General features: G+C 54.2%; 2 protein-coding genes across 18 annotated transcripts in view; one reads left to right on the top strand and one right to left on the bottom strand.

Annotated features, from left to right (window-relative positions):
* MAPK8IP3 (mitogen-activated protein kinase 8 interacting protein 3) overlaps positions 1 to 19,230 on the top strand; it is a 52,110-nt gene extending 32,880 nt beyond the window's left edge. For 10 of the 14 annotated variants that reach the window (XM_090277295.1, XM_090277290.1, XM_090277287.1 and 7 more), the window contains 23 exons: positions 7,223 to 7,240; positions 8,509 to 8,566; positions 8,878 to 9,030; positions 9,907 to 9,988; positions 11,228 to 11,358; positions 11,889 to 11,945; positions 12,028 to 12,198; positions 12,929 to 13,055; positions 13,218 to 13,313; positions 13,450 to 13,608; positions 14,294 to 14,459; positions 14,765 to 14,947; positions 15,039 to 15,228; positions 15,332 to 15,451; positions 15,529 to 15,609; positions 15,696 to 15,763; positions 15,889 to 16,037; positions 16,461 to 16,632; positions 16,722 to 16,835; positions 17,034 to 17,072; positions 17,225 to 17,404; positions 17,512 to 17,661; positions 17,739 to 19,230. In XM_090277295.1, the coding sequence (XP_090133421.1) occupies positions 7,223 to 7,240; positions 8,509 to 8,566; positions 8,878 to 9,030; positions 9,907 to 9,988; positions 11,228 to 11,358; positions 11,889 to 11,945; positions 12,028 to 12,198; positions 12,929 to 13,055; positions 13,218 to 13,313; positions 13,450 to 13,608; positions 14,294 to 14,459; positions 14,765 to 14,947; positions 15,039 to 15,228; positions 15,332 to 15,451; positions 15,529 to 15,609; positions 15,696 to 15,763; positions 15,889 to 16,037; positions 16,461 to 16,632; positions 16,722 to 16,835; positions 17,034 to 17,072; positions 17,225 to 17,404; positions 17,512 to 17,661; positions 17,739 to 17,860 (2,786 nt within the window). In that variant the 3' untranslated portion in view covers positions 17,861 to 19,230. Of the gene's footprint in view, positions 1 to 6,298; positions 6,311 to 7,222; positions 7,241 to 8,508; positions 8,567 to 8,877; positions 9,031 to 9,906; positions 9,989 to 11,227; positions 11,359 to 11,888; positions 11,946 to 12,027; positions 12,199 to 12,928; positions 13,056 to 13,217; positions 13,314 to 13,449; positions 13,609 to 14,293; positions 14,460 to 14,764; positions 14,948 to 15,038; positions 15,229 to 15,331; positions 15,452 to 15,528; positions 15,610 to 15,695; positions 15,764 to 15,888; positions 16,038 to 16,460; positions 16,633 to 16,721; positions 16,844 to 17,033; positions 17,073 to 17,224; positions 17,405 to 17,511; positions 17,662 to 17,738 lie in introns of those variants that run through there. The other 4 variants (XM_090277298.1, XM_090277291.1, XM_090277285.1 and 1 more) reach the window with 3 other exon arrangements.
* A 33-nt stretch (positions 19,231 to 19,263) lies between these two features.
* NME3 (NME/NM23 nucleoside diphosphate kinase 3) lies at positions 19,264 to 20,550 on the bottom strand. 4 transcript variants are annotated; one of them, XM_090277279.1, is made up of 5 exons: positions 20,389 to 20,550; positions 20,169 to 20,302; positions 19,965 to 20,066; positions 19,769 to 19,881; positions 19,264 to 19,668 (listed from the first exon to the last, which is right to left on the bottom strand). In XM_090277279.1, exons 1-5 carry the CDS (start codon positions 20,432 to 20,434, stop codon positions 19,551 to 19,553), a joined length of 513 nt encoding a protein of 170 aa, XP_090133405.1. In that variant the 5' UTR covers positions 20,435 to 20,550; the 3' UTR covers positions 19,264 to 19,550. The 4 variants fall into 4 exon arrangements, with proteins under 4 accessions (XP_090133405.1, XP_090133402.1, XP_090133404.1 ...); XM_090277276.1 differs by having other exon boundaries at positions 20,169 to 20,299; positions 20,389 to 20,480; XM_090277277.1 differs by having other exon boundaries at positions 19,555 to 19,668; positions 19,777 to 19,881; positions 20,389 to 20,480.
* Positions 20,551 to 20,756: the final 206 nt, after the last annotated feature.

Here is a 20,756-nt window from a genome sequence, read left to right as displayed (position 1 = left end):
CATTGCCTGGCTTGGGCCCGCATGGAGGGTCCAGTTGGTATTTTCAATCTAGCAGTCGTCGCTTTCTTTGCTTTGGGATAGGCTCTTGGTTGTTTTCCTGTTACTGTCTTGAGGTGAGGGGCACCTCCTGTGAGCGTAATTTTCTGGGTGCCAGCACCAGCTCCGCCTTGTGCCTGAAATGGAAGTTTTTTCAGCCAATGTTTAAATTGTGGTGAAATACACATAAAATTTACCATCTTGGGCATTTTTGAGTATACAGTTCAGTATTGTAAACTCTATTCATACTCAGTGTGAAAGACAGAAGTCTTTTCATCTAAGATCAGGAACAATATGCCCACTTTTGGCAGTATGTATTTTAATGGAATCTTTCTCATAAGTATTAGAAAAAAATTATATTTAAAAATGTACTATGAATATTCAGAAAAATTAATTAGGTGCAATCACTTTTAATATTCTGGCATTCATCTACTCTCCTTTACATAATTCAGATAATGCTGTACATATTCTGTTTTAGGCATCTTTTAATTTTGGAAAAATGGTACATGCATATTATAATATTCAAATAGTATCAGAAATTGCCAAGAAGAGAGTAAAAACTAGAGGAGTCCTCCATGCCGTGTGTTTCCATGTCTTGGTGATACCCTTCCAGGCATCATAGATCACCTGGGACGTGGACTGTCAACTCATGTCTGTCCTTTGCTTTGTGGATGACATTACCATTTTCCTAGACCCCTAATATTCTACACATTTTAACTTTATTTCCTTTGTGAGACTGTAAGCTACTTAATCAGTTCTCTGTTGGTTCTGAGTTTTTGCAGATTGAATACTGCTATTATGGATACCTGTGGGTATACATCTTTGCCCACATCTCTGACATCAGATTTCTAGGCATGCAAACCCCAAGGTGAAGAGTGTGGACTCTTGAGGATGGGCTACATGTTGCCTTCCTAGAGGCTGCTTCCCCTGGGTTTGCACTCACACCAGCGGGGATGGGGCCTGGCTGCTACTTCAGGCAGGTACACCCACCATGCGAAGGCCACATGTGAGCAGAATTAGAAGGCACAGTGGTCAAGGCTGTTGCACAGTCGCACACCTGAGTCCCTGGGCTAACACCTTTCTGCTCTGGCCAGCCCTGGAGGCTGTGCCGCTGCAGCCTGGCGAGCGTGCCTTTGGGGGGCACCTCCCCAGCAAGAGGTGTAGTGTATGCTGAGAACTGACACAGCACGTCATGGTGTGCTCTTGAGTTGTTCGGAGTTTGATAAATACATGAAAGCTTCCCTAGGAAAGTGCACAGGCAGGTGACATTTGCTTTTCTGTGTCTGGGTCTGTGGGCCCAGCGAGGCCCTCCTGCTGCTGGAGGAGGTCTGAGGCTATCGCGGGCCTGCCAGGGGTGGGAAGTGAAAGGCAGGGAGCAGGAGCCCACTGCGCCTGTGCCTATCTCCAGAGTAACGCCAGCGTTTTATGTTCGTGGCCACTGTTAATCCATCATACTCCTCGTGTCCCCATTTTATAGATGAAGAAACTGAGGTTAGGGAGGGTGATGTAAAGTGGCAGGGCCAAGAATCAAACCCAGGTCTGATCCAGAGCAGTAGCCTGGACTCTGACCACCCGCTATGACTTTTTTTTTTAAGTTTTATTGAGGCGGAGTTTCACACCATACAGTTCAACCACTTAAAGTGTATTTTATGGCTGTGAGCATATTCAGAGATGCACACTCATTAGCACGTAACTTTGGGCCATTTTTCCTCCCAAAGGGAAACCTGTACCTGTTAGCAGTCATCCCTGCCCTCCCCCGCCTGCGACACTCACTCTTCTACTTCCTGCCTCTGCACTTGCCTTTTCTGGATGTTTCACATCAGTGTGCCTTTCCTGTCTGGCTGGGTTCATTTAGCAAAATGCCTTTGAGGATCATCCAGGCTACAACAGATATCAGAACTTCATTCCTTTTTTTGGCTGAGTAATATTCAGTTGTCTGGATGTCTCACATTTCCATATCCATTCATCCACTGATGGGCATTTGGGTCATTTCCCCTTTTGCCTGTTGTCACTAGTACTCCTGCCACCCTTTTGGCCTTTCATGTGATTCTCTGTAGGATTTTGCCAGAGCTAGCCAGCCTCCTCACTACACAGTGACTCTGGGTAGCCTGCCTGTCCGTCTGCCTGTGGCCCCAGAGCTTTCCTCACTGGTGGGCCTCTTCTGGTGACCATTTCCCCCCTCCCACCTCGGAGCCCTAGGGGCTGTTGGGTGCTCTAGCATGTCACCACCTCCTGTGGTCATCATTGACCCGATTTAGGCAGCATCACTCCAAATGTCACTTTCATACAAAATCTCCATAAATAGTGAAGGGAGGAAAAAAACAGAGAACTAGAAACTGCACATTAGTGAATTTTACCTGGAGACCACCTTGACTGAATTGGTAATTAAAGATGGGGATCACTAATTCTTAGTCAGATGTAGTAGGTTCCTGGAAGGGTAACAATGTCTGATCAGTCTCCTGGGGTCAGGTCACTAGCACAGGGAGTTTGGCATGATCTTTTCATGAGAAGGCCTAACCAGCGCATTCAGTGAGTCTTTGTTCTAAGGAACTAGAAACCAAAACCCTTTTCTAATAGGGTGACAGTATGAGTTGCTGTGCACTCAGCATTTCCATTGTGATGCTTTTTTATTTTATTTTTTTCAGGATGGTGGTCATCTTGGGTACCACTTAGTTCTTATTGGAATGAGCCCCTTCTCTTGGATAGACTTTTTGGTGCCTTTCCAGAGCCTTGAGCACAATGAACATGTGGAAATCAGGCAGCCTTGAGCAGTTGAGGGGGATCAAGTGTTGTCATGATCTATTGATGAAGCTCTGACACAGGGCGGGGGACGAGCTGGGGTCTGCTCTTGTCCCCTCACCCAAGGGACCCCATCACCAGAGTGTGGCTCAGCCACAGTGTCAGTGACAGGAATTTTGGTCCCCCATTACCATATTTCTGAAGGTACCTGTTACAGGAGTAAGCACCTGACTAGGTTCTTTGTGTGGCTGCCCATTGGGGAAGAGACTGGGACAGTGGGTGGTTCTGTCAGTCTTGGTTTTGTGACAGTTTTCACAGTAGAAAGATCTTGTTGTTTCAGAAACACATTAATGTTCTATCTAGGCAATAAGATAGATGGTTCTTAAGGCAGTTGGCATGGTTAATGACAGCATCCCAAGCTCTAAATGTTTGGATTGGCTAGTTCATGCCTCTCTCACCAGGACTGTGGATCCCTTTAGCAAAGAAGGAAGAAAAAGGACCCTAGATAGGCATATATTACTATATTTCATTGAACCCATCACACCACATTATGTGATATGCCATTATTTTAAAATCTCCAAGAAAGAAACCCTGGCTGGTGTGGCTCAGTGGACTGAGCGTCGGCCTGCGAACCAAGTGTCACTGGTTCGATTCCCAGTCAGGGCACATAACTAGGTGGTTGCATGTCAGGTCCCCAGTTGGGCGCACGAGTGAGAGGCAACCACACAGTGATGTTTCTCTCCCTCTCTCTTTTCCCCTCTCTCTAAAAATAAATAAGTAAACAAACAAATTAAAAAAATATATATCCAAGAAAGAAAAAAAGGCTGCAAATTAAACTATATGTCATTGATTATAAAACCCATTTACAATTTCAGAAATGTTAAGGTATGAAAATAGGCATCATAGAATTGACATAACTGGGGAGTAGGGAATTGATACTTACTGACCATTTAGCAGGGAATTTCACAACGAGCCTACACTGAGATTATGTCTCCATTTCACAAATGAAGAAACAAACTCAGAGAAGCTAAATAATTTGCCTGCATCACTTAGTTAGATCTGAAGTTCTACACAGGTTGATCTGATTTGTTCTACTCTGCTGCTCTAGAGACCAGCAGCAGCTCCCAACTGCTTAGTAACAAGACCTGAAAAATGCTTATAAATAACCCTGAGAAACAGAAAACCTTTGTAAAAAAAGTTAAAATATATAATTGCAGAAAACAAAAGAGGCCTCATGTAAAGAGAGAACTATGACATTTCCTTGGCTCTAAAGACTGAGCTTGGTACGGATCAGCCCATTGTTCATCTATGATTTCATTGAGTACCAATAAAAAGGTCCACACAGCCGGGTTTTTCTTCTGCAACTTTATGAATGAATTCTGAAGGTCATCAAGGAGAGTAAATATGTGAGAGTAGCCCAGAAATTTTTGAGAAAGGACCAGGTTGCAGGATGGCCATTTCGGATATCAAAGCATTTTGTAAAGATACAATGATGGAAACTGGCAGCTCCGGGACAGCAATAACCCAGTGAAAGAGCTGAGGACAAACCTGGGGCCATGTTGGAAATCGTATATGACAAACGCAGCATTTTAAGTCATTGGAAAGTAGGTGAACTATAGATACTGGATTAGTTGATTAGCTACTTAGAGAAAAGTAAAGTCGGATCCCAACCTCACATGATACACAAAAGTAATATCTAGATAGATTAAAGATTTAGCCCTGGCTGGTGTGGTTCAGTGGATTAAGCGCCAGCCTGCGAACCAAAGGGTCACGGGTTCAATTCCCAGTCAGGGCACAGGCCTGGGTTGTGGGCCAGGTCCCCAGTTGGCGGCATGCGAGAGGCAACCACACGTTGATGTTTCTCTCCCTCTCTTTCTCCCACCCTTCCCCTCTCTCTGAAAAATAAATAACATCTTTTTTAAAAAGATCTAAACATAAAAATACAAGGATAATAGAACTGGAGGAGAGTATTGGAAAGTATTTTCATAATCTGGGTCTCTGGAGAGCCATAGCCACAGTGGAAAATATTGACAGGTGTGACCCCGTGAAAACTGAGTTCATGATCTCCATCATTAAAAGAAGTCAAGTACAGTTAAAAAATGGGAAGAGAATAAAATAGATATTCACAGAAGATACTAATGATCATGAAAAGACACTCAATTTCAGGAATAATATAGAAATGAAAAGAGACTGTAGAGATAACTATTTTTTCTCCAAAGATTGACAAAAACGAAGCAGGCTCTATTTTGCCCCCCTGGTGGAGCGGCACTAGCTGTATGGGTTAGTAGCTGCACACCTCGAGTGAGCAGGGCCATGAGTTCTCAAAGAACACCACCTTGCCCACACATAAGGCTTCACACTGTAGTATCCTGGGTGGTCATGCAAAACCGTAAATGCCCTAAGTGTTAATGGAATGAGTGCTGTAGTAAATGCTGGGACATTCCTGCCAAGGAATACAACAAAGTGTTCTAGGTGATCATGGGTCTGACATGCAGAGTTCTGCAGTACAGTGTTAGGTGAAATGAAGTAAGTTGCTCGAGAAGATGGATAGTGTGGTTGTGATTTTGTTTTTGTTTTTTTAAACTGATGTTTATCTAGAAAGAGGTCTGAGAGGAAGACGATCAAATGTTAACAGTGGTTGCCCTGGGTAGGAGAGATGAGAGAGAAATTTTGAATTGGTGCACTTCTTTATTTGAATTCCTCCAACAATTTCTGTTTTGCCATTTAAGTTAAGTGACTTTTTACACCATTTCCTTTACTGGAACCCAGTGGAACAGCATTGTCTCTTCAAACCTTCAGCTTTATAGCAGAGAGCGGTTTGGACCCATGGAAGATGGCGTGTGCCAGTACGTCCTGTCGCATCTCCGCTCTCTGACTCAGTGTTTTCCTTCACACAGTGGGGCGCTGTCTTCTGGTCACCCCTTACCTGAGGTTGCACCCATCTTGCAAGACCTAGGCTGGCTAGGGGGCCCTGTAAGGCCAGGTGCCTGGCTGCTGCTCACTCACTCAGAGAGTTCCCTCACCCTGTGGGGCATCTTTGGTTGGACACCCTTGGCACCCCACCACACCCCACCCACTAGCAACCACACACATATGTACATAACCAACTGCACTCATGCATACATGCACAGCTGCTCTGGCACACGCACACAACCATGTACATGCATCTGCACACAAACACACTCATCTTTACAGGCCTTAACCGGTCAGGTCTGCAGAGGGGTGAGCAGACTTTAGATTTCCATGCCTGTCCCCCCAGTGTTTTGGGTACTCTGGGCCCCTTAGAGACTGAGGGATGTTCTGTCCTGGCCTCCCTTTTCCTTCAGGGTTTCTGCCTCCAATGGGATTTGCCACTACAGGCCTGGTGACATCTGCTCATATTCTTTCATGCTCTCCAACATGGAAATGGCTGATCATTGTTGCCTTTTCTTGAATAAGAATTTATTTTGTTTGTTCCAGTCACCAATTGATCTTTGTCACTTCCTTTCCCCATTTCTCTGTGCTTCGCTGGACATGGCCCCAGGGGAGTTCTCAGGTGTGTATCTCTCCCGTCTGTTTGTAGCCCCTCTGCTCCACAGTGGAGTCCAGTTGGAATGGGGTGGTGCCCCAGGGACTCTCCCCGCTGCTGTCACACTCCGGTCACCGCTGGCTGGGTAGCCTGTCCCTGATTGCGTTCCAGGCCATTAAGGCACACGTGCTTTTGCTCACCAGTCTGCTGCTGCTTGGAAGCCTATTTTGGTTTGCTCCACTAGCCCACTGACAGTGACCTTGACATCTGAGGGAGAAGCTGTGCCCTGACCCTGTCTTCTCAAATGCTGAGAATCCCCCACAGTCATTTCTTAAGGTTTTACAAAGCTGTCAGAAGCATAGGACAGTTACCTAGACAGGCCTGCAGGCCCAGTCTTCAGTGTCTGCCCTCTGTCAGGTGTACCCCAGAAGTCAGGGATACCATGAGGCCCCTGCCAAGCTCAGCTCAGGGGTCTTCTCCCCATGTGGCAGGTGCACTGAGATCTTGCTTTCTTGCTTTGCAGCAGGAGGCTTTGAGGCCCCCTCCTATCCAAAGGCAGCCTCTGCAGTATGGAAAGGCATGAGGGTCCCAGGCACAGCTCTCCCTCCCTGTAGATTTCTTCCGTCAAGTGACTTTTCACCCCACCCTTCACCACCCAGGCTGTGGTGTAAGGTATCAGTGCATTGCCTTGACCTTCTGCCTCACTGGCAAGTGCTGTTGGCCTGGTAGTCTGTGCAACCTAAGGATGAACTTCCCAGAAGGGGTAGCTGGCTCCCTCCCATCCTGCTCTACCTCCAACACAGCAAGAAGTAACCCTAAAATACTTCCACCTGCTGTCCACATAGGCTTAATGCGCTTGTTTTCTCTCCCTTCCTCTCTCCTGCTCCTTCCTCCCGCCCTGGTCGCCCATCTCCTGTGGGACTGGGACGGCTCCCATAGTGCGCGATGATTTTTTTGGTAAGGCCAAGGCCCCATTTCAGTATGTGCTTCTCCCGTTTGGGGCTTCCTTTGTGTACCTAACACCTTCTCATGCTTCATGAGCCATCTGTTTGTTCTGCATGGTGGGGCAGAGGTGGGGTCAGCAGGGACTTCCGGGATGGGGATGGGGTGCAGGCCTCCACCCTGCCACCCCAACAGCCTCCCTCAGAGCGGACCCTGGTGAGCTGAAGAGGAACAGCCCCAGCCTCTCTGCGCCCCATAAACTCAGGGCAGGCTGGCCCTTGATGTGCTGCTGAGCTCTCTGGGGTGAGCCTGCCTGGCACCTGGTGTGTCCCATCCAAGGGGTGGCAGGCCCCGTGTGAGGCAAGGGTGTGAGAGTGGAGACAGACAGAACCTTAAGCTGAGGACAATGTACACTTGTGTATCTTGTCTCACAGTTGCGTTAGACCATGGAGGGAAGTGAAAATAGGAGGAACAGACTTTGTCCCAAAGGATTATATTCAGGACTTTGGGGGGATTTTGTGATATGCCTGCAGAGAGCTCAGTCTGTGGGGTCCACTATGGGGCCTGGTCACAGATGAGCTGGGTCAGCCCCTCTGGGCACTGTCCTCCTCACTCCCACTCCCTCTTCCATCTCCTGCTGACCCCACCACCTTGGGCCAGGCCCTGCCAGTCCTGCTCCTAGCCCCAGCAGGGGGCTGCGCTTGCCATGGGGCCATCCGATCTCTCCTGCTGTGTGTCCTTAGCATCTCGTGCTGTCTTCTCTGTTCCTGTCACCAAGCTCTAACCTTCATTCCCTGGGGGCAGCTCTGTGGGGTAAAAGGGGTGATGCTGAGGTGGGGGCACAGAGATTGAGGTAGATGCACAGAGACAGTTCAGAGTCTGCTCAGGATGGTGTTATCTGAGCCCCGAGACTTCATGTTGGTAGAAAGATGTCAGAACCCAACCCCAAGGTCCAGAATGTAAGCCCAGGGCTGCTGCATCCCTCAAGGCAGAGGGGACTTGCTCAGTGCCTTCCAGAGGCCATTCTGGGCTCCTCTGGGGCTTGTACGCAGCAGGTTCATCCCTGACTGCATTGCTGGGGGGAGAGCCCACCTGGGCAGCAGAGGTCTTTCCCATGGTCTCCTAAGCCTCCCTTTGCAGATCAGGCCTCTGTCCTGATTCCTTCTCATCAGCCCTCCCTGGAGAAGGCTGCCCGCTGGGGGATGTTTGTTACTCTGAAGTAGGTATGTTAGCAACAGCGGCTGGTTTTCCCAAGCACAATACCTCTGCACCTTGTGTTTCAGGAATGGGCAAGGAAGTGGGGAATCTGCTGCTGGAGAACTCACAGCTTCTAGAAACCAAGTAAGAATGCCCTTCTCCAGCGCCTTGCTTGCTGAGATAGCCCCCCAGTAGGGCCTCCCTGTGACAACTGTGTCAGCCCAGCCCAGAGAGCAGCCCCAAAGGAGGACCTGGAGGCAGATGGCTGAGCTCGCCCCTCCTTGGGAGAGTGGTTACTGCCTTTAATGGGGGCATGTGGTAACCACCTTTAGCCTCATTCTGGACCAGGATGTGCCTTCTCAGACACACAAGTGCAGGCGGACCCCTGTGCAACTCCCATCACATAATGTACCTGCTGGTTCACACACGGCTCCGGTCTTTCTGCCTTTTCAAAGAAATGCTCTGAACGTGGTGAAGAATGACCTCATCGCCAAAGTGGACCAGCTGTCAGGGGAGCAGGAGGTGCTGAAGGGGGACTTAGAAGCCGCCAGGCAAGCCAAACTGAGGCTAGAGACTCGCATCAAGGACCTGGAGGAGGAGCTGAGGAGGTGGGCAGGGCTGGGGATGGGGCTCCCAGGAGGGACAAGAGCTGAAAGTATGGAGGGCGGAGATCCCCTTCTGGCCTCTTCTGTCCCCTGTCATCTCTTCTGCCAGCTACACCCCAGAGGCCATTCCTTCCCACAGTGGCTCACTGTATGCTCACTCACCTCAGCCTCCCACTCCTTTTTCAGTTGCATCTCCTGTTTGACTCCACCTACTCAGCTACGAGTTGTCCATCAGCTGCCCGTTTCTTGTCCTTCCTTGTTGGAATCCCACAAAAGGGATGGTGGTCCTGTCTTTGGTGCCCTTTCCTTAGTGGCCGAGCTGGGCTTTCCTGCTGCTCTCACACCATTACGTTCATTCAGGAGGAGGAAAGGGAGGGTTGAGAGCTGGCTGCTGTCTCTACCCTGTGCTCCCCAGCCCATGATCAGCCAAGGTTCAGCCATGAAGCCCACTTGGGAAGCTCTGGGATCTCCTCCCCAGCAGTCTGCACTTCTCTGTAGCCTTTTTCTTTCAGCCTGATTCTTACCCCATTCTCCCAGACTGGTGATGGGAAAGGGGAGGTATGAGAGAAGGGCCCCAGGCAGGTGGCATCTGTGCCGGGTTTGTGGGCATGGGAGCCAGATCTGCTCTGGGCTTACCTGAAGCCAGCACTGCCTGTGCCTGGAAGTATAGCTGGCTTTGCCTTCCTGTCAGCGCTTGACTGCTCAGGGGACATTCTGTTCCTTGGCTGGAGCAGCCAGGACAGATGTCTGGGCTTCAGAGCACTGGCAGAAATATTTAGGGCCTAGAACCCGAGGGGAGAGTCCTGAGCCTGGCTCAGAGGTGGGACAGTCTGGGCTGGTGCCCAGTGGGTCTTTAGTGGCTTCCTTCTCATCCTGCAGAGTGAAGTCCGAGGCCATTATTGCTCGCCGTGAACCCAAAGAAGAGGGGGAGGATGTAAGCAGCTATCTCTGTACAGAATTGGTATATTCCACTATTAACATGTGGGGCATGGGGGGATGGCAGTGGGTGGGCTACCAGGGATGCACTCATTCTTCTGGGCCTCTGGGCCCCTCACGCCATCTGTATGACAACCACACCTAGCAACATCCTCCCCCACCTCGGGATGTCATGAAGCCAGACAAGCCCTGCTCAGCCCCAGGTCCTCGTGGATGCATTTTGCAGTCTCAAGCAGCGTTTCCCAACCTACACAGCACAGCCACTGCCCCATGCACTCCAACTTGTAGAGTAAGGCTGCAGAAATAGCATCAGTCACCACTGTCCCCAGTAGCTGAGGCACTGTGAGGCCTTCAGACTGCTCCTCTGTCCACACCTCCACCCTGAGGTACACAGAATGTTCTGAGGAAAGGCGGCCCCTCTGCCACCTGAAGGAGCGGTCATGGGTCTTCACCCCAGGTGAATTTTGGACCTAACCAATCATTAGTTGTTAATTTCCTAGTCATGTGACACTCACATCAGGATGCAGTTCACTTAGCAGGTACTCGGGAAACAGTAGCTATTCTTGTGCAGCCCTTCACTCCAAATGCTCTAGGAGAGAAGCAAAGCTGCAGGTGAATTATGCAGTTCCCCTGGGCCCCTCCCACATGGCGATGGAGATGCCTGTTCACATGGAGCCTGGGCTGCATGTGGTGGGGGCCACATAGGGAGACTGCATGCACTCACTCACCTGGCCACTCCACTCTGGGCCCCCTCAATCCTGCACCAGCTGCTGGTCACCTGGGACACAACTTCAGAGAGTAGACTTGGTCCTGCCACAGAACTCACCAACAGCAGACTACTCATAGATCCACCAAAACTTAACAGCATTCAGCCTGGATGTGGTGACACCAGGTTCTACTCGCGGGGCCTTCCCTAGAACCTCTCTTCCTGTGATTTCACCTTGGGCCAGCCCTACCTGTTAGGGTTGACTGGAGGCATTTGGGATTGCTATGATGTCCAGGGGTTTATAGGAAAAGTCACTGTTGTGCCCTTCAAGTGTATCCTGTGACCTTCTGAAAAGAAGGTGGCACTGTTGGTGGGTAGATTTCTGAGTCTACACCCTCCCTACCCATTTGCCTGAGTCTGTGGGAATCCATACTTGGGTTTGCCCACACCTGGAGGCGAGCCCAAGAAGAATCTAGGTGTGACCTGGCCTCGGGGTGCACTGGACTGACCTGCCAGCTGGTCCTTCACTGGTTGAATAGCAGTGCCTCTTCGCTGCAGGACAAGATCCCCATGGCACAGCGCCGTCGCTTCACGCGGGTGGAGATGGCCCGTGTGCTTATGGAGCGCAACCAATACAAGGAGCGGCTGATGGAGCTTCAGGAGGCTGTGCGGTGGACTGAGATGATCAGGTAGGTCCCCAAGACTGCCCTCAGGGTCTCAAAGATGTGCTCCTGTCTCCATATATGAAACATGGTTGCTGTAAGAGGTCCTGGCAATGGACTTGAGGCTGACCTCTACTCGACCCACCTCCTCCTTTTCTAGAGGATTGGAGGGTTCAGGGGGCTCCCAGGTGGGAACCTGCAGGGGTCCAGGAGAGCCGGGCCTCATCTGCAGCCCTGGCCTGGCAGGGAGATGCCCACTGGACTAGAGCTGGTGTGAGACATGTTTGGGCTAAAGTTCTGAGTGACCTGCCCAGGACACCCTCTACTCTGTTGCTCCATTCCCAGTGTGTCCAGTGTGAAGGTCTTCTGCAAGGGAGGCAAGAGGGAACCCTGGAAGAGTGGGGCCTAGTCAGATTGGGTGGGGCCAGGCCTGGCCTAGGTGGTTGGCTGAACAGTGGGGGGAGCAGAGTGAAGTGGGTGGGACATGGTTGGCAGGTTGTGGGGTGGTAGACTGGGCAGTGGCTTAGCTGGGCTCCTTTCCTGCCTCTCCATTGTAGAGCATCCCGAGAGCACCCATCTGTCCAGGAAAAGAAGAAGTCTACCATCTGGCAGTTGTGAGTTGGGGCGCTGGGCTGAGGAGGGTGCAGGGAAGCCTACTCCGGGCCCACCCCTCACCTCCCATGCCTCTGCTGGCAGCTTCAGCCGCCTCTTCAGCTCCTCGTCCAGCCCTCCTCCAGCCAAGCGGTCCTACCCCTCAGTGAACATCCATTACAAGTCGCCTACTACAGCTGGCTTCAGTCAGCGCCGAAGCCATGCCCTGTGCCAGATCTCAGCAGGCAGCCGGCCCCTGGAGTTCTTCCCAGATGAGTGAGTGTCCCACCCTCCCCTGCACCTCCCTCCTGGACAGCACAGGGCTACTGAAGCAGGAACTGCCTCACCTCCGTGCTCTGGGGCTGTGCTGGCGGATGGAATCCATGGTGGAAGGACACTGGCTGAGGCATCGGGTCATGACCTCTTCCTGAACACACTTTACACCCCTCCACCCCCTAATGGGAACATTGGCTGTCCCTTTGCACTGCCCCCCGCCAAGTCCCTGTTTTAGTCCCAGTGGGCTGCGCCCCTTTCTTGAGGATCTCACTGCAGCAAGCTGATCTTGGAACCCTGCAGGAAGTTTTCTTCTTGTTTGTAGTTTGGTTTTTTCTTTGTTTTGAAACCAAGAAATCCAGGGCTCCAGGGCAGAGATAGGGAATTCTGTGCCTTTTGTCAGAGCTGTGGAAGTTTCCCTGGAACGCCCAGGGGGGTGGGAGGCTGCACTGTAGGTCCCTGCCAGCAGGCCCTTAGTGACAGAGACAGCAAATTGGGAACATGGACGATGGCAGGTGCTGGGTATGGTCTCCAAGTTCAGTGCTGGGAGAGCCACCCTCCTGTTTGATGGCAGCCCAATGGGGTCAGTAAGAGCCCTATCTCGGTGGCTGGGAAAATAGAGGACAGACTAAGGAGGGAGAGCTCCCGGACATAGGATGCTCCCTGCAGAGCAGGCATCTGGGCCTGTGGGTTACAAAAGACTAAGAAGTACCCCATTGTTCCTCCCACTCAGCGACTGCACCTCCTCTGCCAGGCGGGAGCAGAAGCGTGAGCAGTACCGCCAGGTGCGCGAGCACGTGCGCAATGACGATGGGCGGCTGCAGGCCTGCGGTTGGAGCCTGCCGGCCAAGTACAAGCAGGTGCTGCGGGGCACAATACGCATGCGCAGGGCGGGGTGGTGGCACAGGGCGGATCCACAGCCTCAGCCCCGATTCTGGAGGGGTTGGTAGCCGAACCACTATCCAGGCACCTGAGCCACCTGAGGCCTCGCACCCACAGTGCCTCTCTGCCTATGGTTGCAGTTGAGTCCCAATGGGGGCCAGGAGGACACGCGGATGAAGAACGTGCCTGTCCCAGTGTACTGCCGTCCTCTGGTGGAGAAGGATCCGACCATGAAGGTGAGCCCTGGCCTGACGGGGAAGTGGGTGAGGCAGGAAGACATTCCCATCCAGAAGCTGAGTCCAGGCAGGTTTGGGAACCTGGGGAAGGCTCTGTCACACGTTTGCAGCAGCCTTAATGTCCCTGTTCTCTCAGCTGTGGTGTGCTGCGGGTGTCAACTTGAGTGGGTGGAAACCCAGCGAGGATCACACTGGGAATGGAGTCAAGCTCGAGCCAGGCTTTGACCCTTTGACCTGCAACCAGGAAGTGGAAGGAGAGGCCAAGAGCAACCACACATCTCCTGAGAAGAAGAAGGTCAGAGTGGCAGGAGGGACCAGAGCTGCCTCTGCGTGTACTGTCAGCCTGTGTCTGCTCTCGTTTGCATGCCTAGCCTGTGCTCAGCACCAAAATCGGGGTGGCAGTGATAGAAACAGGAATTAGGGACAGTGCACCAAAACTGGGCTGATCTGAAGTTCCCTTCCCCTCCCTAGGGCAGGCCCGGGGCTGAGCTGTCTCTGGTTCTAGCCCAGCACCCAGAAAGTAGGAGCTGTGGTGGGTGGGGAAGATCAGAGGGGTCAAGACTCAGCAAGCAGTAGGCTGAAGGGGTCAGGTTCCCCCAGGGGCTTCTCTCTCCTTGCAAGCAACAAAGTTCACTGCCTGCAGAGGAGCATTGGAAGGGACTAAGCAAGGAGGGTGGCAGAAGATGCTTCACACTTGGAGTCCAAGGCTTCATTTTATGTTCTGGCTTGATTTGGGAGCCAGTGACTTAACGGCTTGGCGCTCATGGTCTTCTGTGGAAGTAAGACCATATGTACCAGCAATCTAGACACAAAGTGCAGTTCTGAGTACTCACCGTCCTGGTTATGGGACAGGACAGCCGTGTCCCCTAAGGCCATGGGCAAGGCTAGATCCTAAAGATTCCAGGAGGCTCCAAGGACCCCAAGTGACTGCTGGAGTTGCCCACCCTTGGGCACCAGCCTGGTCTCCTGTGCTTTGACAGGCAAAGGAGCTTCCTGAGACAGATGCCACCTCCAGCCGGGTGTGGATCCTCACCAGCACTCTAACTACCAGCAAAGTGGTGATTATCGATGCCAACCAGCCAGGCACTGTCGTGGATCAGTTCACCGTCTGCAATGCCCACGTCCTGTGCATCTCCAGCATCCCTGGTGAGTGCAGCCCCACACTAGTGACAGTGCTCAGGAGGGTGGGGTTTGTGCTGCTCAGAGGACACCTGGGACGTTAAGTAAGGAGACTTGCAGAGCAGCACCTGCTTTCTGTGACACACTGTGGACACACAGGAGCTGGTGGGGGAGTGTCAAGGAGGGCCTCACTGGTGGTCTCGTCCTGCTCAGTCGTAAAGATGCAGTGTGATGCTCACCTGATTAGAAGTAGATAGAATGGCCTCAGCAGGTGACCCCCATTTCCTCCTTTGTACCCTCCTGGGACATGAACTCTGGGTGTGGTCTTTCAGCGGCCAGCGACAGTGACTACCCTCCAGGGGAGATCTTCCTGGACAGCGACGTGAACCCTGAAGACTCTGGTGCAGATGGTGTGCTGGCCGGCATCACTTTGGTGGGCTGTGCCACCCGCTGCAATGTGCCACGGAGCAACTGCTCGTCCCGAGAGGACACCCCAGTGCTGGACAAGGGCCAGGGTGAGTCCTTGGCGTGAGCCCCAGAGCAACCTTCTTCCTGCTCCCTTGTTCCTCCACCTGCCCAGCCAAACTTAACCTCTCCCTTCCACAGGGGAGGTGGCTACTGTTGCCAATGGGAAGGTCAACCCATCTCAGTCCACGGAGGAGGCCACGGAGGCCACAGAGGTCCCTGACTCTGGTCCTAGTGAGGCAGAGGCAGCTGCAGTGCGGCCTGGGCCCCTCACGGAACATGTCTTCACCGACCCGGCCCCTGCCGCAGCCCCCAGTGCGCAGCCTGGCAGGTGGGCTCTCAGACAGGGCAGAGACAGAGGGGAGGGAAGGCTGGTGGAGGAGGGCAGGGATGGACCTCCAAGGGCTGCCCTGGAGCCATCATCCTTCCTGCAGTGAAAATGGGCCAGAGCCCAACTCGAGTGGTGTGCAGCCTGAGCAGGAGCCCAATGGAGACCCCAAGGGGGCCAGCAGCAGTGCCTTGCCCACCATGTGGCTGGGAGCCCAGAATGGCTGGTAGGTGGGGCTCTGGGTGCATGGGCGGGGGAGGGCCCCTTGGGTGAGCCACTGCCTATTTCAGCCTCCTCCTACAGGTTGTATGTACACTCAGCCGTGTCCAGCTGGAAGAAGTGTCTGCACTCCATCAAGCTGAAGGACTCTGTGTTGAGCCTTGTGTACGTGATCCTTAGCCAAGGGCCAGGCATGGGAGGGGGCCTTGGACAGCCCAGCCTGAGCCTGGCTCACCACCTTCCCCCTCTAGGCATGTGAAAGGACGAGTGCTGGTGGCTCTGGCAGATGGGACTCTAGCCATCTTCCACCGAGGTGAAGGTGAGGCCTGGAAGCAGTGGGCAGGTGGGCGACACCTGATGGTCCTGCCAGAGTATGAACCACCCCTGCTATGAGCAGAGGTGGGACCTGGCCAGGCCTGAGCAGGTGTGGTGGGCACTCTGCAGATGGCCAGTGGGACCTGAGCAACTATCACCTGATGGACCTGGGCCACCCACACCACTCCATCCGCTGCATGGCAGTTGTGTACGACCGTGTCTGGTGTGGCTACAAGAACAAGGTGCATGTCATCCAGCCCAAGACGATGCAGATAGAGGCAAGTGCTAGCGGCAGGGGCTTCAGGGAAGGAAAGGGGCTCTTGCTGCCAGCATTTCTCCCAACACACCTAATAGATGTTGGGGTCATGGGAACTGCACTAAGGGAAGTGACTCATTTGTCCAAGGTCATAGGCAGGCAGAAGGCAACTGGGCTGTGAATGCCAAACTGGAGTTAACCTGCTGCTTCACCCTGAAACAAGTCAGGTTGACAACTGCATGGGACCCATGCACCTACCCTCAGCCACCTGGATGCAGGCTCATGGTGTGGGATGGTTGGCTGGGGCCCTCCAAAGAGCCTAGACCTGTGTGAGCAGTCAGGCACTAGAGCAAAGGTTATATTGAGCTGAGCAGACATCAGGGTGAAGCCTTGCCTGTGGCACCTTCAGCTCCCCTTCCTCTGATGGGCTGCTGTGACCTTACAGAAGTCGTTTGATGCCCACCCACGGCGGGAGAGCCAGGTGAGGCAGCTGGCGTGGATTGGCGACGGGGTATGGGTGTCCATCCGCTTGGACTCCACACTGCGGCTGTACCACGCCCACACCCACCAGCACCTGCAGGACGTGGATATTGAGCCCTATGTCAGCAAGATGCTGGGTAAGGCTGTATTGGGCTGGGCCCTAGTAGGGCAGAGAGGAGGGCCCAGGAGGCAACGCTGATCCCGCCTACTTCTCCCCCAACCCCAGGCACAGGCAAGCTGGGCTTCTCTTTTGTGCGCATCACGGCCCTGCTTATTGCGGGAAACCGTCTCTGGGTGGGGACCGGCAATGGAGTCGTCATCTCCATCCCACTGACCGAGAGTGAGTGACCCCAGACATCAGCAGAGATGGTGATGGCAGCTGCTAAAGGGAGCATGGCAGGGTCCTGGGGTGGGCATGCTCTGCCAGGCCACACACAGGAGGACACTGGGCTGCGCTGGCCACAACTGTCCCTCAGCCTGCCCCTCCGGTGACGCTTCTTTCCTCTCCCCTCCATGCTCTGCCCCTTACCTCTCCCAGCTGTGGTCCTGCACCGAGGCCAACTCCTGGGGCTCCGAGGTAAGTCCAGAGGCCTGCCTCCTGCTCTCAGAAAGAAGCCCACAACTCAAGATGCCCTGAGGGGCCTGGTGTGCTCCTACCCTCTGCCCTCGCCTGCTGGAAACTTCCCAGTTGGTGGGCTCAGCCCTTCCAGGTACTCTCTCTATCTCCAGCCAACAAGACATCCCCCACATCTGGGGAGGGGGCCCGCCCAGGGGGCATCATCCATGTGTATGGAGACGACAGCACTGACAAGTCAGCCAGCAGTTTCATCCCATACTGCTCCATGGCCCAGGCCCAGCTCTGCTTCCATGGGCATCGGGATGCCGTCAAGTTCTTCGTCTCCGTGCCAGGTGGGTGGCTGGGTCCCACTCCTTCCAGGGCAGCACCTGTGGCCTCCCTTCAGGAACCTGCATGAGTTCTCTGGCTGTCCTACTAAGGTCCCTGTACCCCATGACAGGTAATGTGTTGGCCACTCTCAATGGCAGCGTGCTGGACAGCCCATCCGAGAGTCCTGGGCCTGCTGCCCCTGCTGCAGATGCCGAGGGCCAGAAGTTGAAGAACGTGCTGGTGCTGAGTGGTGGGGAAGGCTACATTGACTTCCGCATTGGTGAGTGGGTGCTGCCTTCAAGCCTCAGGGACTCACAGGTAGGGACTGCCCCTCACAGCCAGCTATTCTCTCTTCAGGTGACGGAGAAGACGATGAGACGGAGGAGAACGCGGCAGATGTGAGCCAAGTGAAGCCCATGCTGTCCAAGGCTGAACGCAGCCACATCATCGTGTGGCAGGTGTCTTACTCCCCTGAGTGAGGCATGGCCTGCACTGCTCCCTGCCTGGCATCATCATGTACATATGCTCCACCCTGCTCGCCTGCTATGACTGCCCCATGGGGCAGCCCAGCAGCCCCTCTAACCTCTCAACCTGCAGCTTTCACCTTAGGTCTGGCCTGGGAGGTGACAGGGGCAGCAAGCAGCAAAGCAGGTCTGACTGGAAGGGGGGATGTGGGTGGGAGAGGCAGCCTCTGGGACACCCTTTTCCCAGAGGCTCCTGGCCAGCCCCTAGCCCAGAGTCCAGAATTCTGGAATAAGCAGCCCCCAGGAAGCTCCCAACTGCACCCTGGGCTCCCCATTCTCATCATTCCCAGGACACCTAGGGCAGGAAGCAGGGACTTTAGTCTGCCAAATCTTCCCACCTGGGGCCCCCTTGCCTTTGCCTGCTGTCCATGAGGGTGGGGGTCTGACCCTAAGGGAGCCGGCCCAGCCACTAGCCTGCCCTGGGTTCCCTCCCCACCCAGCCCCATCCATGCCACCTGAGGAACTGGCACGAAAGCATGCATCCAGGTTCCTTGGGGCAGCTGTTTGAGAAGACAGATGCCCTCATTCCGCTCAAGCCCCAATTGTCCTGTGTGGCAGGTTCTCACGAGCCCTCATTGACCCATGTCCCCTCTCCCTGTCCTGAGCAAAAGACCACCTTATAGAAGCAGGCCCTGCAGCCCTGCCCCTCCTGGAATCCCCTAGGGTGGAATTTCTCAGTCTACCAGGGCAAGCCCAGGCCTCAGCATAAAGGCAGGGGGTGGGGTGGGGGTGGTGGCTATTGGGATGCAGGCTCAGCCTCAGGGTGATGGGGGAAGTTGTGATCCAGGGCCAGTCTCCAAGGAGCTCGGCTCCCAAGACAGGCTACTAAGTGCCTCAGGCTGGTGGTGTGGGCTTCTCCCTTGAGAGCAACTGACAGCAGAGGCCCTAAGGGCTAAGGACAGGGACCACCTCCCCAGCTCTAGGAGCATGCATTTGCCTGCTTTGAAGGACACTGCCCTGGACTGCTGCCTCCCCACCTGCCCAGGCCTTACTCCTGCTCCAAAAGGCACTGATCAGGGCAGCCCCAGGCCTTGCTGCCCACCCACCTCCCACCAGAGAAGCACAGATATCGGGCAGCCATCCCATATCCTAGCCAGACACCACTGCAGTCACATGCAGCTGCAGGCTTCTTCCCATTGCCCTGCCACTCTCCACTGTGATGTATGTTAAGTCCCTTCTGTGTTCCCACAGGGCCATGAATGACTGGGGGTTATCTGGATGGACGCAGTTGGGGGAAGGGGCTGGGTGACTATTTTCCTCAGGCTTTGGCCCTGCAAGCGAACCCATGTATCTGCTTTGTATGTAATAAATGTCTTATCATGGTACTTCTGTGTCCCTGGACCCAAACCAATACGAGCTCCAGATTTTCTTCATTTTATTATAAAAAATACTGGACCAAACTTGAGTCCCAGGTCACCGCCCTGGTGTATTTCCAGACATGCTGTAAACAGTGGCATGCCAGGGCTTGGGCAGACCCACCTGCCCTGTTGGAGGTCCTAGAGGGGTACTGTGAACCCTGCCACATAAGAGGTGTTCTGAGTAGCACTCCAGTGCCACCACCTATTGCAGCATGTGTATTCCAGAGGCCCTGGGCTCCTGACGTTGGGTCCTCTGCTGCGGAAGGAAGACGGGCCCTGCTGCCCCATTACTCATACAGCCAATGCTCGCTGCTGTCCTCCCAGCAGAGGAGCTCGTTAGGACGGAACCAGAGTGCAATCTCACGGCGGGCGCTCTCCACGGAGTCGCTGCCATGAATCACGTTCCTGCGCAGGAAAGGCGCGAGTAAGCGCCGGTGGGGCTTCCATGATGCCCAGCTGGGGTGGTTGGGACTGGGATAAGAACTTCCCCGGGGGCCGGCCTTACTTGCCGACCTCGATACAGAAATCCCCGCGAATGGTGCCGGGCAGGGCATCCGCCGGATCCGTGGCCCCTATTAGCGCCCGCGAGGCGCCCACGACATCCAACCCCTGCCACACCTATGGACAGGATCAGTGGAGCGGGGTCGGTGAAGCCGGGTCCAGCACGCTGTCCAGCGCGCCTCCCGCCCTCCAGCACTCACCATGGCCACTATGGGCCCCGAACCCATGTACTTGACCAGGCGATCGTAGAAGGGCCGCTCGCGCAGCTCGGTGTAGTGCTCGCGCAGCAGCTCCTCTGAGGCCTGAGGAGGGAGGGGTCGGGCTGGGTGCTGCGAGGCACCGCCCTCTCCCGCGCCCATCCGTTCTGCCCAGCCTCCTCTGCGAACCCCCGCCCCCGCCTTCACCTGTACCAGCTTCAGAGCTACCAGCTTGAAGCCTTTCCTCTCGAAGCGCCGCACGATCTCTCCCACGATCCGCCGCTGCACACCGTCGGGCTTCACGGCCAGGAAGGTGCGCTCACGCACGCCGGAGCAGGCTGCTGGGCCAGTGAGGTGGCATGCGTCAAGCGCCGCCGCAGCCCCTCCCCGCCCAGCCTAGCCCCCTGGCCTCTGCCGCACTGCTTACCTGCTGGGAAGAGGTTAGCAAAGATGGTCAGCACCAAGCAGATCATGATGGCGGCAGGCAGTGGGGGTGGCTGAGCTGAAGCTGAACGCTGACTGGGGTGATGGGGGAGGGGTGGAGGCGGGGCCTGTGCTTAAAGGGGCCGTGGCCCGACTCTGTCGCCCCCAGCCTCCGCCCCCTGCCGGCCTTTCGGAGTGGCTACCTCCGTGAAAGTGTCGAGGAGAGCAAGGGCTGGGGAACACGCACAAGGTAGTGAATCCTTGCCTGTAGTCCACGCCCGGCCACGGGGCCCAGAGGCTTCCATGCGACAACCACATCTGTGCCACCCCAATCCACTCCAGTGTCTCCATCCATCAAGCCAGATACACCAC

Source organism: Furipterus horrens, unplaced genomic scaffold, assembly GCF_987537825.1.
Source record: "Furipterus horrens unplaced genomic scaffold, mFurHor1.1.pri manual_scaffold_5, whole genome shotgun sequence".
In the NCBI taxonomy this organism is placed as follows: domain Eukaryota; kingdom Metazoa; phylum Chordata; class Mammalia; order Chiroptera; family Furipteridae; genus Furipterus; species Furipterus horrens.
Note: the sequence above shows the minus strand (reverse complement) of the source record. Positions and strands in the feature narration are given on the sequence as shown.

Coding starts and splice junctions, on each gene's coding strand:
- NME3 (XM_090277279.1), bottom strand. CDS start 20,434: ATGATCTGCTTGGTGCTGACCATCTTTGCTAACCTCTTCCCAGCAG. Junction 20,303..20,388: donor TGCTAACCTCTTCCCAGCAG/GTAAGCAGTGCG, acceptor TCACTGGCCCAG/CAGCCTGCTCCGGCGTGCGT. Junction 19,882..19,964: donor CGGGGCCCATAGTGGCCATG/GTGAGTGCTGGA, acceptor TCCTGTCCATAG/GTGTGGCAGGGGTTGGATGT.